General features: G+C 36.1%; 1 protein-coding gene across 2 annotated transcripts in view; it reads left to right on the forward strand.

The window, feature by feature from the left end:
- Positions 1-17,563, forward strand: part of ATG2B (autophagy related 2B) — a 72,855-nt gene that overhangs the window by 2,130 nt on the left and 53,162 nt on the right. For both annotated transcript variants that reach the window (XM_045561248.1, XM_045561257.1), the window contains exons 2-6: positions 10,179-10,341; positions 12,135-12,287; positions 12,839-12,941; positions 14,244-14,406; positions 15,858-16,037. In XM_045561248.1, the coding sequence (XP_045417204.1) occupies positions 10,179-10,341; positions 12,135-12,287; positions 12,839-12,941; positions 14,244-14,406; positions 15,858-16,037 (762 nt within the window). The remainder of the gene's footprint in view (positions 1-10,178; positions 10,342-12,134; positions 12,288-12,838; positions 12,942-14,243; positions 14,407-15,857; positions 16,038-17,563) is intronic.

A 17,563-nucleotide genomic window follows, 5' to 3' on the forward strand; every position in this document is an offset into this window, starting at 1 on the left:
CTAATGTTTCAATTCTTAACTATCAATTATGCAAAGGTTTTTATTGAAATTGGTAAAGACATTCCCTTCCTCCCTGATTTCAATTAGCTATTCTGTTATTTATTTATTTTTTTTTTTTGAGGCAGAGTGCCGCTCTGAGTGCGGTGGTGTCAGTCTAGCTCACAGCAACCTCAAACTCCTGGACTCAAGCGATCCTCCTGCCTCAGCCTCCCAAGTAGCTGGGACTACAGGCATGCGCCACCATGCCCGGCTAATTTTTTCTATATATATTTTTAGTTGTCCATATAATTTCTTTCTATTTTTAGTAGAGATGGGGTCTCGCTCTTGCTCAGGCTGGTCTCGAACTCCTGAGCTTGAGCAATCCACCCACCTCAGCCTCCCAGAGTGCTAGGATTACAGGTGTGAGCCACCACACCCGGCCGTGTTATTCTTGATAATTAATTGGAAGATGTTGTGTGCACACACACATACGTAAAAACTAGATTTAAAACCCAATTTTTCAGACTCACTGTTCAGAAGACGTTTAGATCGGTTGAAGTAATCTTTCTTTGTTTTCAAACTTTTTGTAACCTATGTAATCACTTAAAAAGTAGATGGTGTCTTTAACATACATTTTCAGCAACAAAATCATGGAACAATGGAAACATTTTCAAATAAATAGTTTTTAGTAATAATATTCTCCCCATAGTACAAGTATTCTTGAAAAACAGTTGCTCTCTTTCTCATTATTAAAGTGTTATCTTTATTTTGAAAAGACAGATTAAGTGTGTTTTTGTTTTTTGGAAAATATCTGCTAGGTAGTGTGTACTACTGATAGTCATTTATCATCCCGTAAATGGTTAGCATATTTAGAACTCTGTGTAAAAGGAAGTTGCTTTTCTTTAAATTCAACTCTTAAATACTTGGCCATAAAATAAGGAAACCAGAAAATTATTGTCATTTACTGTTTCTTTACAAAGCTTCTACTGTTTAAAGGTCTGTTTATTATGTAGAATGTATGCAAAAGTAAATTTCAATGTGCTAAAATGGAACATTCAACTGAGGGCACTGCTTTTAATTTTTCTCCATTATGGAACTACAGTCTTTGTACCAGTTTGATATGTCAGACTGGCCTGAATGAGGTGCACATTTGTATATTAAATGTTAGTACAACTTTCTAATCTAAAATTTGAAAAATTTAATATAGAATCTCTAATTTTCGTGTCCCTCTGAATCATCTGATATACTCTTCGATACGTATACACTCCACTATGGAGATCACTACCTTAAACAGGGCTTGAAGTGGAGGGAGGAATAGAGGCAAGGGATTTGGAACTGTTCCATGGTTGGAATGGGCTGTCTTAAAGTTTATGAGTTCCTTGTCCCTAGAAGTGGTTGAAACTGCAGATGTTGAAAGGAGGAAATTCTGTTTGGGTAGGAAGTTGGATTTAGTGACTCACTCCTTTCCAACTCTTTAAGACTGTGACTTTATTTTTATTTTTTAAATGGAATTTCTTTCATGAGTTGATTCAATACATGTATTGAATTCTTAGCATGTGCCACTGTGAGGGGCTGGAGGATATAGCAGTGAATTAAACAAATACTTTTTTCTCACAGGAGCTCAGTATGTCCAGGAGGGTAGACGTTAACAATTTATTACACTGAGGCCTTTTAACTTTAATACTCTGTTTTTGATTGTTACTTATACTTTATTAGTATATATAATAAAATTGTTTTCAGTTCAAGAAACATTGATTACTAGTTGTTTGTAAAATGCTACATAGAGACTAGTGTATTACCTTCTATTTTTTTTGCTTATATTCATGAAACTCATTGATGATAATTAAAATGGCTTTAAACAGAAGAATAAAAACTCTAAGGGACCGTACAGTAAGGCATTTATTTGTTGACTGGTTCAATGAGTAGTTCACTTTAACAATCAGTGAATCACCTGGATATATTTCAAAGGACTAGTGAGGAAAATGTTGCCTGGGTAGATAATAGGGAATCAATTTGACCAAGTAGGTTAAGAATTTTGTCCTACACATATACTGTAGTCGACTTTAGATTTTCACAGAATGAATGAATTTCGAAGTAACTTATGCTACAGGATATAAGGAGTTTTGCCCAAGTGAATATAAGGTTGTACATAAGTGTAACCTATTTAAACATCTTATACTTAGGGAAATTATTTTGTAACTTAGTGGTACAGTATAAATTCTTGAACTGTTGATTCTTTCTAGAACTATTTTCTTAACATTTACCACATTTTTTCTTTTAATATGACTTTTCAATGCTGTAATAAAACTTTTTGAACCATTATATTTAGAAGTTTAAGGTAGACACAAAATTGGTATTTACTGAGTAGAGAATTCCATCAAATCCAGTTTCTCAGATGGTTATCTAATATTGACATCCCCAATTTGCAAAGGCTAACCCATTGCCACTATATACTTTAAAACATTAATATATGCTCATAGCAAAAAATCAAACATTAAAGAAATGTATAAAATATGAAGTAATAGAGCTTAATCCCTTCTCTTCCAGAGATAACAATATTGTACAAAATTTCAGAGTTATAATTGTGGCAATACTTGATACACGAAATAAGCAGTTCTGCATTTACCTTTTTTGTCTTATATGGTAGATCATTTTTTGTGCCAAATGTTCTAAATTAAAAAAATTAATATGAAGGCCGGGCGCGGTGGCTCACGCCTGTAATCCTAGCCCTCTGGGAGGCCGAGGCGGGTGGATCGCTCGAGGTCAGGAGTTCGAGACCAGCCTGAGTGAGACCCCGTCTCTACTAAAAATAGAAAGAAATTATCTGGCCAACTAAAAATATATATAGCAAAAAAAAATTAGCCGGGCATGGTGGCACATGCCTGTAGTCCCAGCTACTCGGGAGGCTGAGGCAGTAGGATCCCTTAAGCCCAGGAGTTTGAGGTTGCTGTGAGCTAGGCTGACGCCACGGCACTCACTCTAGCCTGGGCAACAAAGTGAGACTCTGTCTCAAAAAAAAAAAAAAAAAAATTAATATGAAAAACTCTGAAACACAGGTAGAGGGAAAAATCTTGCATGATAGTAACTTGAGGCTGTAGGTTGGTGGTGAAATAGAAAATATCAGAGAAAGAGCAGGTTTGGCCCCACCCTTGTGGAGTAGTGGGGTGGGGGATGAGGAAGGAGGAAATTGAGATTGGATAGAGAATAAGTTTTACCATATTGGTTTTTAAGGGGGCTTTGAAACATCCAGGTAGAGGAGGCAGTGGGAACTATGGGAGGATTGGATTTGATAAAGATTTGGGAGTTATCAGAGTATCAGTACTGAATAAAACAGTGGAAGGAGATGGAACTGCACCAAGAGCATGAGTATATTAACATGTAGATTAGGTTGAGAAGGAAAAAAAGGCTGATGATGAAACTCAGTTGTGGTAAAGGATTGGAAAAAAGACTGAGAGTGTGAAGTGTTACAAAAGCCTAGAAAAGTTAGAATTTCACAAAGGAGAGTGGTCGTAGGAGCTAGAAATGAAAATTCAAGAAGGATGAGGACTAAACATTGTTCATTGCATTTGTCAGTTTAATGGCAGTTAAGAGCAGTTTCAGAGGAGCTGAGGGTTAGAAGGCAGATAATAGTTTGTGGTTTGAGCAAATCGCTACTTTGATGAAAGAAAGAAAATGGGGTTGATGACTAGAGGGGACATGGAGTCAAGTTAAGGGGTTTACTAGCTTGCTTTTGAAAATAGTAGTGACCATTTTATTAAGCACCCTCCATCTCTATATATGGTATTGGCTGCTTTTACATACATTATCTTACTGTAAGTAGGGTACTAACATTTTTTTTTTTAGGTGAGGTTAAATTGGTATTAGTAAACGGTACAGCAAGATTTGAAACCCGAGGCTTTCTGACTCCTATATTCTTTTCATACATCACACTGCCTCAAAAGATTCAAGAAACCTAAGCTTCTCAGACATTAATAACACTGGGTTCACCTGGGAATTTACTAACATGCAGACTTCTGGTCCCTTCCCTACAGATTTTGGGTCTAGAAATTAAAGAATCTGCATTTTTAATAAGCATTCCAGGAGATTCTAATGTGTGTGGTGTTTGACTACATTTTGAAAAATACTAGTACTAACGGGATGGGGAGTTTTTTTCATTTAGTTTTAAAAGCTTGTTCTATAAGCCAAACCCCCAAGCCAGTACTACGTTTTTGAGAACTATAATACGTTAGCACATGATTTTATTTAGCCTCCTGTAAAACCTTCAATTATGAAAATATATTTCTCTTTTAGTTTTGTTTCTGCAGTGATTAATTGAAGACCTCTTGCAAGTTATTTGATTTTTCTCATCCCCAATTGCCATTGTAAAATGGGCATAAAATATCTAATTCAAAGGGCTATTGTGAAGACTTAATGCAATAACACAGGTATAAAATAGTATGGTGTGTATCCTGTGTGTAGTAGATGCTAATTAAATGTTAATCTAAATCAGCTCTTGAAAATTTTTATGGTCTGTTTTATCTCTGTTTGAATTCTGATACCTTGTTTTAAACTAACAAGGAATTCTTTTCTTAGTTAATCATATGGAATGACATATTAAAAAGGAACAAATAATTTAATGCTTGCTGTTCTTCATATTGTCAAACATACCTTGAATTCCTAACAGAGCTCATCATTGTACTAGGTAGGTGCTGTAAAACATAAAGAACAATGGCCAACATTTAAAAAGTATTGACTTGGTACCAAGAACTATGTTGGTAGCTTTATATGTATTATCTCATTTATGGTCATAATAACCTTATGAAGTAGGTACTGTTTCTATTTTATGGATGGGGAAATTGAGACTTGGAGGTTAAGAACTTGTTCAAAGCCACCCAGCTAGTAATTGACTGAGCTAGGACCTGAACCTATGCTATATCTTAAAGAAGTAGTCTTCAAACATGTTTGCTCAGTTATCTCTTAAATTTTCCTTTTAAAAAATTTCATATTCCCTGTATATTTTAAAACTGATTTTTTAAATTATAAGTTTAAATAGTTGTAGAGGTTGACTTTTGTTGTGTTGTAAATATTGATATAAAACATTGTGAGGCTGAGGTGGGAGGATTGCTTGAGCCCAGGAGTCCGAGGTTATAGTGAGCTATCTATGATTGTGCCACTGCACTCCAGTCTGAGCAACAGAGTGAGACATCCTGTCTCTAAAAATATATATATTTTTTCACCAGGTAGAATCTAAATACCCACCATTATCCATTTAAAAATGCTTGAACAAGCTCTTCATTAATAGTTGGCAACTTAACATTGTATCTTTTCCCACTGAACTCCTATGTCCATTTTACTTCCTCTGCAAAATTCTATTGTAATTTATATATTTTATGCTTAAGTCTTTTATTGTTTACATGTCATTTTTCTATAATAAAAACATGTATATAAACTGAAATTGATCATATTAAACATTTTCCTGTTACTATTAGGCTTTCTTTTGCATTAAGTGAATATTTTTTAGTATAACATTCAATTCCTTTACTGATACTTCAGTATTTTTTTTAAAATACAGTATTATTTTCTTTTTTTTTTTTCATTTTATTATTTATTTATTTGAGACAGATTCTCACTCTGTTGCCCTGAGTAGAGTACTGTGGTGTCAGCCTAGCTCACACCAACCTCAAACTCCTGGGCTCAAGGATCCTCCTGCCTCAGCCTCCTGAGTAGCTGGGACTACAGGTGCATGTCTCGACACCTAGCTAATTTTTATATTTTTAGTAGAGACGGGGTCTCGCTCTTGCTCAGGCTGGTCTCGAACTCCTGAGCTCAGCAATACTCCTACCTTGGCCTCCGAGAGTGCTAGGATTACAGGCCTCAGCCACCATGGCTGGCCCTAAGTTATTTTCCTAATGGATGCTCTAGGGCATGCCATATTCACCTAATCAGTACAGTCATGCTATTGCATGAAAGGAATACATTCTGAGAAATGCTTCATTATGCCATTTAGCTGTAAGAACATCATAGAGTGTACTTACTCAAACTTAGGTGATATAGCCTACTACACACCTAAGCTATATGGTATAGCATATTACTCCTAGGCTATGCACCTATACAGCATGTTACTGTACTGAATACTGTAGGCAATTGTGACACAATGATATTTGTGTATCTAAACATAGAAAGGGTACAGTAAAAATATATAAAAGATTAAAAAAATTATACACCTGTAAAGGGCACTACCATGAATGTAGGTTATAGGACTGGAAGTTGCTCTGTGTGAGTCAGTGAGTGAGTGGTGAGTGAATGTGAAGGTCTAGGACATTATTATACACTACTATAGACTTTATAAACTGTATACTTAGGCTGCACTACATTTATAAAAAATATTTTTCTTTCTTCCATAATAAACCTTATTTACTATAACTTTTAAAATTTATAAATGTTTACATTGTTAAAACTTTCATTCTTTTGTAAGAGTACTAAGTATAGCTTAAAACACGTTGTACAGCTGTACATAAATATTTTCTTTTTTTTTTTTTTTTTTTTTTTTTGAGACACAGTCTCACTTTGTTGCCCGGGCTAGAGTGAGTGCCGTGGCGTCATTCCAGCTCACAACAACCTCAAACTCCTGGGCTTAAGCGATCCTTCTGCCTCAGCCTCCCGAGTAGCTGGGACTACAGGCATGCGCCACCATGCCCGGCTAATTTTTTCTATATATATTTTTAGTTGTCCAGATAATTTTTTTATTTCTATTTTTAGTAGAGACAGGGTCTCGCTCAGGCTGGTCTCGAACTCCTGACCTCGAGCGATCCACCTGCCTCGGCCTCCCAGAGGGCTAGGATTACAGGCGTGAGCCACCGTGCCCGGCCAATAAATATTTTCTTTATATCCTTATTCTATAAACTTTTTTCTATTTTTAAAATCTTTAATTTTTTTTATATTTTAAGGGTTTTTTTTTTTTTTTTTTTTTTTTGTAAAACTGAGATATACACATACATTAGCCTAGGCCTGCACAGGGTGAGGATCATCAGTGTCACTGTCTGCCACCATCACATCTTGTCCCACTGGAAGGTCTTCAGGGGCAGTAACACGCAGGAACTGTTATGTCCTATGATATCAGTGGGTTCTTCTGGATACTTCCTGAAGGACTTGCCTGGGCTGTTTTATGGTTAACTTCTTTTAATATAAGTAGAAGGAGTACACTCTAAAATAATGATGAAAGTATAGTAAATACATAAACCAGTAACATTTATTATCATTATTGAGTATTATGTACTGTAAATAATTGTATGTGCTATACTTTTATTTGACTGGCAGCGCAGTAGGTTTGTTTATACCACCGTCACCACAAACGTGAATAGTTTATTGTGTTAAGAGGTCATGATGGCTACAATGTCAGTAGATGATAGGAATTTTTCAGCTCCATTATAATCTTATAGGATGACTGTCCTGTAGGTGGTCTGTCGTTGATCAAATGTTGTTATATGGCATTTGACTGTATCTCCTTCAGATAATCCTTAGGCTTTAAGTATTAAGATTTTCCCTCTGGATTGTGTTGTAAATACAATTATTGTAAGTGCACAGTTGATCAAAACAATATAAATAGGCATTTTGATAATCAAATATAAAAACTTTCATTGGAAATAAATTTCTTAACAATATAAATGGGTTGTGTTTCCCTCCTCTCTAATTAGTTAATGCATCTGTAGGTGAATATACTTACAGCAAGAATTCAGCGGGGCTCAGCATAAATTTTATTCTAAATTTTGAAAATAGATACAAGCTTGAGAAATACTGATGTCATAAGTAAGTAGATGAGAATTGAGGGATTTTGCAGTAGCAATATCACTTAGTTCTTTGAATTTCTTTGAGTATCATGCCCCCAAAAATGTGTAAGATAGGGAAAGAACAGAAAATGTACAACTGGTCCTGTCTGGAGGTTTATATACCTTAGACACTACAGTAAGAGAGGATTTAGGAAAGGAGAAAGATACAGCTTTTTTGGCTAAGTGGGAGAAGGAAGATTGTATGAAGGGCAGTGGGACAGGAGACTGTATGTAATGCCACCATTGTATGTGCTATTCTCAGTCAATTTTAGGAAAGAATATATTTGGAGCTTAAGGATCAGGATGTTTATACCTTAAAACCGTCTATACCCATGTACTCCTTGGAAAGAAAGTCTTTACGATTACACAAACCCCAACTTAAGGAAAGCCTTTTAAACTAGTGATCAAAAATAAGTGCTGAGCCAATCCAAATCTCACTATTCAACACTAGGGTGTAGACAAGGAAATATAATACTCCCCTATGCAACATAGCATCCAGGATGTACTTTACATATAAGCTGGCGTTGAATAAATACTTGTTATTTTAATTTAAAAAGTACATTGTAGGCTGGAAGGCTGGGTGCGGTGGCTCGTGCCTGTAATCCTAGCACTCTGGGAGGCCGAGGCAGGCGGATCATTTGAGCTCAGGAGTTCGAGACCAGCCTGAGCAAGAGCGAGACCCTGTCTCTACTAAAAATAGAAAGAAATTAGCTGGACAACTAAAAAAAAAAAAAATATATATATGTATATATATATATATAAATTAGCCGGGCATGGTGGCGCATGCCTGTAGTCCCAGCTACTTGGGAGACTGAGGCAGTAGGATTGCTTGACCCCAGGAGATTGAGGTTGCTGTGAGCTAGGCTGACACCATGGCACTCTAGCCAGGGTGACAGAGCAGGACTCTGCCTCAAAAAAAAAAAAAAAAAAAAAACGTTGTAAAAAAATTTACATTGAATTGTTCTGCTAATTGCATTTACGTTCATTCTACCTTCTGTTACAGTGTTGTTTGCACTACCACGCCACTGAAATTGCTTTCATTGGGATCACTAAGGCTTTAATATCACTGAATCCAGTGGACATTTAAAAATCTTTGACTTTTTGTTAGCTTTTGTTGCATTTAACTACCCAGAAAGGCGCATATTGTCTTTCCACAATTTTCTGGGACATGAAGTTCTTTTGCTTTTCCTTCCGTCTCTGTTCATTCTTTTTTGTAGTTTTGTTTGCAGGGTCCTCTTTCTTAACCCATTTCTTAAATGTTAGTGTTTCTTAGAGTTCTGTCTTAGGCCTCCTATCAGTTTATGTAAGTTCCCAAAGGCATCTCTCCTCACCCTGTGGCTTCAGTTACCCTCTAATGTTATGCCCATCTGCATCTCCAGCCCAGATGGCTCTCCTGAGCTCTAGACCAGAAAATGTAGCTGTGTCCTTGACACCTCCTCCTAGATGTCTCCTTAAATGTACTTTGGAACTGAACCCCTTGTCTTCCTCCTAATCTGCTTCCCTAGGTTCCTGTCTCAGTAAGTGGCACCTCTATCTAAGCAGTCGCCCAGGCTGTAATCCTGAGTGTCATTCTTAATTCCTGCTTTTTACCCCTCATCATGCCGATTAATTCTCATATTTCCTAAATACATTACAAAACTCCATCCACTTCTAACTGTCCTCAGTGTTGCTGTCCTTGCCAAACCAATTTTTCTAGCTTCTGCTACTCATAACAAACTCTCTGCCTGTGTTTGCTTTTCTTCAATTCATGCTGCACATGGCAGCAAGAGGGGTCCACTAAAAGTTTGAATCCCATCATGGCATCCTTGCTTAAATTCTTCAATGGCTTCCCATTGCCCTTAAGATAAAGTTCGGACTCTTTAACATATATTACAAGGCTCTTTGGATCGTACTCTCCCTTATCTCTGTAGCCTTATCTCTGGCTCTTTGCCCTGGCACACTAAAGCCTAAAGCAACTTTTGTTCCCCCTCAAATACTCTGTGTAGCAAATGTGTGTGGTTGTACTTCTCTGACTTGTGCTTTCTTTGAATCCTTTCACATGCTGTTGTCTCTGCCTGGACCACTTTGCCTGGTTAACTCCTTCTCAGTCTTCTGATCTCAGTTTAAAATTGCACTCCTTCAGGTGGCCTGCCTTGAATGTCCGGGATAGGTTCTGTTACGTACTCAAATAGCACAGTGTACGTCCTCTGACATACAACTCATCACACTTTAATTACGCATCTCTTTCATGGTATACTATCTTATAAGCTTAGTGAGGACTGGGAGTCATCTTTATCTTGGTCTCTGCTTTCCTTATCTCCAGTGCCTGACACGTGTGGGCATATTTGACATCTTTAAGTTAACAATTTTGTGTTCTTGCGATTTCAAAATTAACTTGGTTTTTCTTCTCTTTAGTGTCTCAATGAAATCCTGGAGTCGGCAGATGCACCTTTAGAAGTCACTGAAGGATTCATTCAGTCAATTTCTTTGTCAGTTCCATGGGGCTCCTTGCTACAGGATAATTGTGCACTGGAAGTGAAAGGGTTAGAAATGGTCTTTCGACCAAGGCCTCGCCTAGGTAGGTGTGTTATATGATTCTGTTTTATTTGTTTCTATTTTTATCCTTTAGAGATTAGAAAAGTAACCTGGTAGCGTTAAATTCAGTATTTGATTCATTGCTTCATATTTGTAAGGTTTTCAGTTGATAAAATAGTAGGACTTGGGTCTATGTAGGGTACGATTATATCTTTCGAGTTGCTTGTTTCCCTATTTATTCATAGAAACTTTAGTAAAAGAGATGATTTGGTGTATGTAATTATTTATTACCAATTATCTAAAGTGATTTCTGTTTTAAAGATTTGTGTTGTAAAGATTAAAGTATTGTGTCAGAAAGCAAGGAAGGGTACTCAAAGATTGATGGAGAAATGTCAAAAGGACACAAAATTGGGCTTCAAGGGGCTTCCATTGGCCAAATCTGGGACAACTTGAGTATTAAAAAGAATAATGACAATAATGGATTATAACACACTAAATAAAAAGAAATCCCTAAGTCCACACTGATACAAATAAATAAGTATGTGAGGTGGACCGGGAGAAGGAATGCTTTTCTTTATTGTAGAATGCCTACTTATAAATGTAGAAAAGATGATAGAATTGATAATCTAGGTGGAAAGGTATGTTGGTATGAAATGGTAGAATTATAATCCCAAGTGCTGCCTAAAACACTAGAGTTTAACTTATGCTTGGTAGAATTATCGTGACCTATATTTTAAAAATTGATAATACATGTATGGAAATCCTTTCTAATAATCTGGTATTTAATTTATAGGAATATTCTATATTTTAACCATGATGAGTAGATATAATATTTCCTTATAGAAAATCACACTTTTAAATATTTTCCCCTTATTTTAAAAATATTCCATTAGAAGGGTTTTTAAATTCCATTTTGGAAGGCAGTAATTCTAGTAATCTCTGTCAGTTTGTTTTGAATAAGGAGGTGTGATAGAATTTTCTCACGAGGGAAAATCTGGAAATGCGTTTTCACAGTTCATGTGTTTCCTCCTCCAAGGATGCTCTTCTATTTTATCTACATTTATACTAATTTCCAAAGTCCAGATCATCTGCTGTCTCTGCTAGATTTCCTGTTAATTCCCTTAGCTAAAAGAATTAACTTGTTCTCTTAGCTTTCACAATGGTAAGAAAGCTCAGTAGTTGCCTACTAATTCTTCTTAATCATATCTTCTTCCACTATATTATAGGTTCTCTGAGGGCAGAATTCATAATTATTTTTCTATCCCCTACAACAGGGTTAGTAAAGTATGGTCTGTAAGCCAAATTGGGCCTCACACCTGTCTTTGTAATATTGTTATACTTACTTGTTTTATTGGAATACAGCCATACTTATTTGTTTATTTACTTTCAATGGCTGCTTTTGCACTAGAATGTGAGAGTTGAGTAGTTGTGATATAGACCATATGGCCTACAAAGCCTAAATTATTACGATGATTTACAGGAAAAGTTAATCCTTGCTCTATAATATTTAGAATGGTACCCTGTATGTGTAGGATTCCTATTAAATACTTGTTGAATGAATTCATGAATTAATATTTGGTAAAAATATAACATGTCATGAGAACACATGTTTCCAGACTTTTTTCTGTGATTTGTTTTTTTTTTTCTTCTCAATTATAAGGTAATAGTTAAATCTCAAGAGTAATTTTGAGAATGTTGTTTGCCTGAGTGGTAACACCATGATACTAATATTCTCATGGGGAATTAAGAATTCATCTATTTGTAATATGGCATTTTGAGAAATGGCATTATTGCAACTCTGAGAAATTATTTAGGATTAATTTATATTTTCTGCAGCAACTGGTTCCGAGCCTATGTATTGGTCAAGTTTTATGACTAGCAGTATGCAATTGGCAAAAGAATGTCTTAGCCAGAAACTAACAGATGAACAAGGAGAAGGAACCCAGCCTTTTGAAGGACTTGAAAAGTTTGCTGAAACCATTGAAACAGGTTTGGCATTATTAAGCATTTTCAAAATTTTAGATTTTGTTTAATAATTTAGTACCTTTATTTAATAAGCATTGTATATGGCAAATCCACTGGAGTGTTTTTTTTTATTTCTTTTTTTTTTATCTTATCTTACCCAAGGCCAGAAATTAGATGCATATAAAAGAGTGTTTTTTAAAAGAATTACTGTTCTCACTTTAGAACTTCAGAATTGAGGTTATTTAGGTTATTTAAAATATAGCATTAAATTTAATTGCTTGTTTCTTTTATACCTTAGTTTCTCTTTTGCTTATTTTGTTATTCTTGCATAATAAAAGGATTAGAATCTAACAGTGTTAGTCATTGTCTCAAGTGTCTGTTGAGATGTAACATGGGTAAATGCTCAGTAAGGCAAAATATTTATTACAAAATCTAGGATTTGGGGATTTGAAAGGAAAGAAAGTCAGCTTCTTTGTTTTGTAAGTTCTTATCAAACTAATATTTATTCCTTTTATTGGAAGTTTTTATTTAGTTTTATTTAGTCTCTTACATTGACAATTACTTGTTTACTCTAGTACTAAGAAGAGTAAAGGTAACTTTTATAGACACCGTTTTGAGAATTGAACATGTGCCAGAAAATTCCAAAACTGGAACTGCACTTGAAATTCGAATAGAAAGGTAAGAATTCTTACACTTGAAAACAAATGACCCTATTGTAATTCTCATATTAAATTTTGGGATGCCTTTGTGAGATTAGAGGTGATGATATTAAATTAAAATATTGCAGTATTCCATAATTTCAGAGTAAAGTGTTGCTCTCCAAGTTATGTTCTAATCCCATTATTGAAAACTTAAAGTACAGTTGGGGTATAATTATATATAATCCTATGTTGAATTCAAAGCAAGTAATTCTCTTTTAGTTACCATCAAATCAAAATAATAATTATTTAGTTGCTGCTAAATTTAAGGCACTCCTGTGGGAGAGTGTCTGTTTTTCATGTGAACAGTGCAGTATTTATGCATGTTCCATTTAATATGAAAGATTTTTGCTTTGCCCTGCTTAACCTAAAGCTGCTTTAGTGAGAAAGGCTAAGGCTACTGTTTCATCTGAGGATTCTGAGAGGATTATTTTAAAATCAATATGTGCAATAGTGATTTACTTCAAAAGATACAGACACGTTGCTTTTGATTTTCTTTGTATGGCCACCTGGAGCCCCTATAAATAAGGTCTAAAACAGGGATTACTTTACATACACACACCTGGGTGTTGATCTGAGATATCAACTGTTCATTTGTGTCTTAATGCTGCATGAACTGCCAACAGAAATGAGCAAGATGAGGCATGCACACTGAGCACCAAAGACACTTTGTGTATGTATCTACTGGGGGCCTTTATGGAATTTTAAGCAGACATGTTATGCCTTCTGTCTTTCACAAAACACACCTATTAGTAAAATAGTTATTATTAACAGATCTTTGAATTAGAGTACATTACCTTAAACGGTATATTTAAAAAGTATCTAAAATCTCATGCATTTAGAAACACATTCTTTTTTTCTCCCAATATCTATAGATCTATGTCCAAGAACCGCATTCTGTATTTTAAGATTAGTTACACAGGAGAATTAAATGTCATTCATGTCAGGCTTGTGACTTGGAGCCAAATACTGTCTTACTGTTACCAAGAGATGTTTTGTGGAGGAGTGCAGGAATTGTTTTCCTTGAAGCTAGCTTTAGGAAGTTATTAATTTTTTCCCCAAATTTAAGCTTCATGAAATTATCTTTCTTGATGTTAAATTCTGTTCATGTAAATACTTAACTGTAGTAAAGCATGATGCTGCTGACCACATTGTAGGCATATTCTAAGCAGTGCTAGCACTTCAAAATCACTTTAACTTTAAAAAGTGGTGCACATTTCTTATTGCAAACTGATTGTTCTAGAAGGTTTGTGTAAATGTTCTCTTTGTTTTTAAATTTCAGAACTGTATACTGTGATGAAACTGCTGATGAATCCTCAGGAATTAATGTACATCAACCCACAGCTTTTGCTCACAAGTTACTTCAGCTCTCTGGAGTGTCTCTCTTTTGGGATGAATTTTCTGCATCAGCAAAATCTTCCCCAGTGTGTTCAACTGCACCAGTGGTAAGAAAAACAAAACAAAAAACCCAAAAGCATAATCATGGATTTTTTAAAAGGTTTAAATGAGGGCTATTACATTTTGCTAGGATATATGTGTTAATGAGTCTTTATCTATTTTGGGGATTAGCACAAATATTCAGTAATGGGGATATATATTTCCGAGTACTCATTTGTAATTAATGCGTTTCCTACCATTGTGCTGTGTATTAATTGAAACGTTGGATACTGTGTCTTGGGGGCAAATGGTATACAGGTTGAGTATCCCTTATCTGAAGTGCTTGGGAGCAGAGTATTTTGGAATTCAGAATTTTTGGATTTTTGAATATTATCATATGCATAATGAGGTATCTTGGGCATGGGACCCAAGTTTAAACACAAAGTTCATTTCTGTTTCATGTATACTTTATTCATATAGCCTGAACATAATTTCATACAATATTTTAAATAATTTTGTGCATGAAACAAAGTTTGACTGTGTTTTGGCTACCACCCATCGTGTGTGGTCAGGTGTGAAATTTTCCACTTATGGTGTCATTTTGGTGCTCAAAAAGTTTTGGATTTTGGAGCATTTTGGATTCAGGATGCTCAGTCTGTATTAACATCTAATATCATTTTATAATAAAAGCAGAGGAAATCAAGCAGTGTTCATATTTACCTTACATAGTAAATATATTACTGAAACTTTATCTTACAAATCATATCTTAAAAAAGCTTTATAATTAAGGGACTTTGTTGCTTCATTCCAAAAGCAGAGTTCTTTTACAAATCAGTCATTCCATAATTTATCTTTTATGTTATTTCAGAAATCAAGTTTTAGAAAATTATAGTGTCTATTAGGTTTTCTTATTGCTATAACTTGAATAGATATTGTTCCTTTTAAATAAAGTCCTTTTTCATGATTTGCTTTTATTAACAACTTAGTATACTAACATGTTACTGTGTTTCATTTTAGCTATACAATACTGGTTTATCCATTGTAACATAATATATATGATACAGTTGTTTTTTTTTTTTTTTGAGACAAGAGTCTCGCTCTGTTGCCCAGGCTAAAGTGCCGTGGCGTCAGCCTAGCTCACAGCCACCTCAAACTCCTGGGCTCAAACAATCCTCCTGCCTCAGCCTCCCGAGTAGCTGGGACTACAGGCATGTGCCGCCATGCCTGGCTAATTTTTTCTACATATATTTTTAGTTGTCCAGCTAATTTCTTTCTATTTTTACTAGAGATGGGGTCTCGCTCTTGCTCAGGCTGGTCTCGAACTCCTGAGCTCAAATGATCCACCCGCCTCGGCCTCCCAGAGTGCTAGGATTACAGGTGTGAGCCACCATGCCCGGCCTATAATATGGTTTTACATGTCAAATATTTTGTTGTTAAGTTGACATTTATATTTTACATTTCAATTTATTTATACTAAAATATTTTAAATAATTTCTTTATTTTTATTGCATTATTATAGGAAACTGAGCCAAAGCTGTCACCTAGCTGGAATCCCAAAATTATTTATGAGCCACACCCACAACTAACTAGAAATTTACCAGAGATTGCACCCTCTGACCCAGTGCAGATTGGAGGGTTAATGGGTAGGTTGGAGTTGAGTCTCACGTTTAAACAGAATGAAGTACTTCCCGGAGCTAAGGTCAGTGTTTATTTTATTTTCTATAGCAAAAACAAAAATAAAAGTATAAATGTTCTTTAATCTATACATGGTGACCCACTTACTGATTACTATAGATTTTCGTGTAACTAAGGCTGCAGTCCCCAACCCCTGGGCCGCAGACTGGTACCTGTCCATGGCCTGTTAGAAACTAGCCGCACAGTAGGAGGTGAGTGCATTGTGAGTGAGTGAAGCTTTATCTGTATTTACAGCCACTTTCCATCCCTGGCATCCCAGCATAAGCTCCTCCTCCTGTCAGATCAGCAGAGGCACTAGATTCTCCTGGGAGCAGGGACCCTACTGTAAACTGCACATGTGAGGGAGGAAGGTTGTGCTCTCCTTATGAGAATCTAACACCTTATAATCTGAGGTGGAGCTGAGGTGGTGATGCTAGTGCTGGGGAGTGGCTGCAAATACAGATTATCATTAGCACAGAGGTTTGGTTTTTTTTTTTTTTTTTTAAGACAGAGTCTTACTCTGTTGTCCTGGGTAGAGTGCAGTGGTGTCATCATAGCTCACTGCAGCCTCAAACTCTTAGGCTCAAGTGATCCTCCTGCATCAGCCTCCTGAGTAGCCGGGACTACAGGTACATGCCACTGTGCCTGGCTGATTTTTCTATTTTTTTAGTATAGGCTGGGTCTCACTCTTGCTCAGTCTGGTCTCAAACTCCTGAGCTTGAGCAATCCTCCCACCTCGGCCTCCCAGAGTGCTAGGATTACAGGTGTGAGCCACCATGCCCGGCCCACAGAGAGGTTTGACTGCACAATAAATGTAATGTGCTTGAATCATCCCAAAACCATTTCTCCAACCCCAGGAAGGTGGAAAAATTGTCTTCCATGAAACCGGTCCCTGATGTCAAAAAGATTGGGGACCACTAAACTAAGGTACCTGCTATCTCAGAGTTAGCATTTTTTTTTATGTCAAAATATTAAAGGGGTACAAATGTTTTGTTATGTTGATAGCTTTTGTAGTGCTTGAGTCAGGGCCGTAAGTGTGACCATCACCTGAATAGTGTTCGTTGTACCCATTAGGTAGGTTTTTGTCCTTGTGCTCTTCGCCCCTCCCCCTGCTTCATTTCCAGTGACTTGTACAATGACTTCCCTCTGTGCACATGTGTGCCCATCTGGTCCAATTTATTAGAGAGTACATGTGCTGTTTGTTTTTCCATTCTTGAGATACTTCACTTAGGAGAATGGTCTCCAGTTCATCCACATTCTGCAAAAGGCATTAATTCTTCCTTTTTTATGGCCGAGTAGTACTCCATGGTATACAAATACCACATTTTGTTAATCCACTCAGAGTTAGCATTTTTACTGTCAGCTGGTGGCTCTGTCTTTAAGTCACAAAATTTATGTGAGGACTGCCTTTGTCCTATTGCTTCTACTCAGGTTTTATAAAGAGCTGTCTCTTACACTTGCTCTCCCCTGTCTTAACAATTCAGAAACAAAATACCCCTCCTTTTTCTATTAGGCATGGTGTCATTGGTTCAGATAACTAGAAAGGTATTA

Source organism: Lemur catta, chromosome 1 (assembly GCF_020740605.2).
Source record: "Lemur catta isolate mLemCat1 chromosome 1, mLemCat1.pri, whole genome shotgun sequence".
Taxonomy (NCBI): domain Eukaryota; kingdom Metazoa; phylum Chordata; class Mammalia; order Primates; family Lemuridae; genus Lemur; species Lemur catta.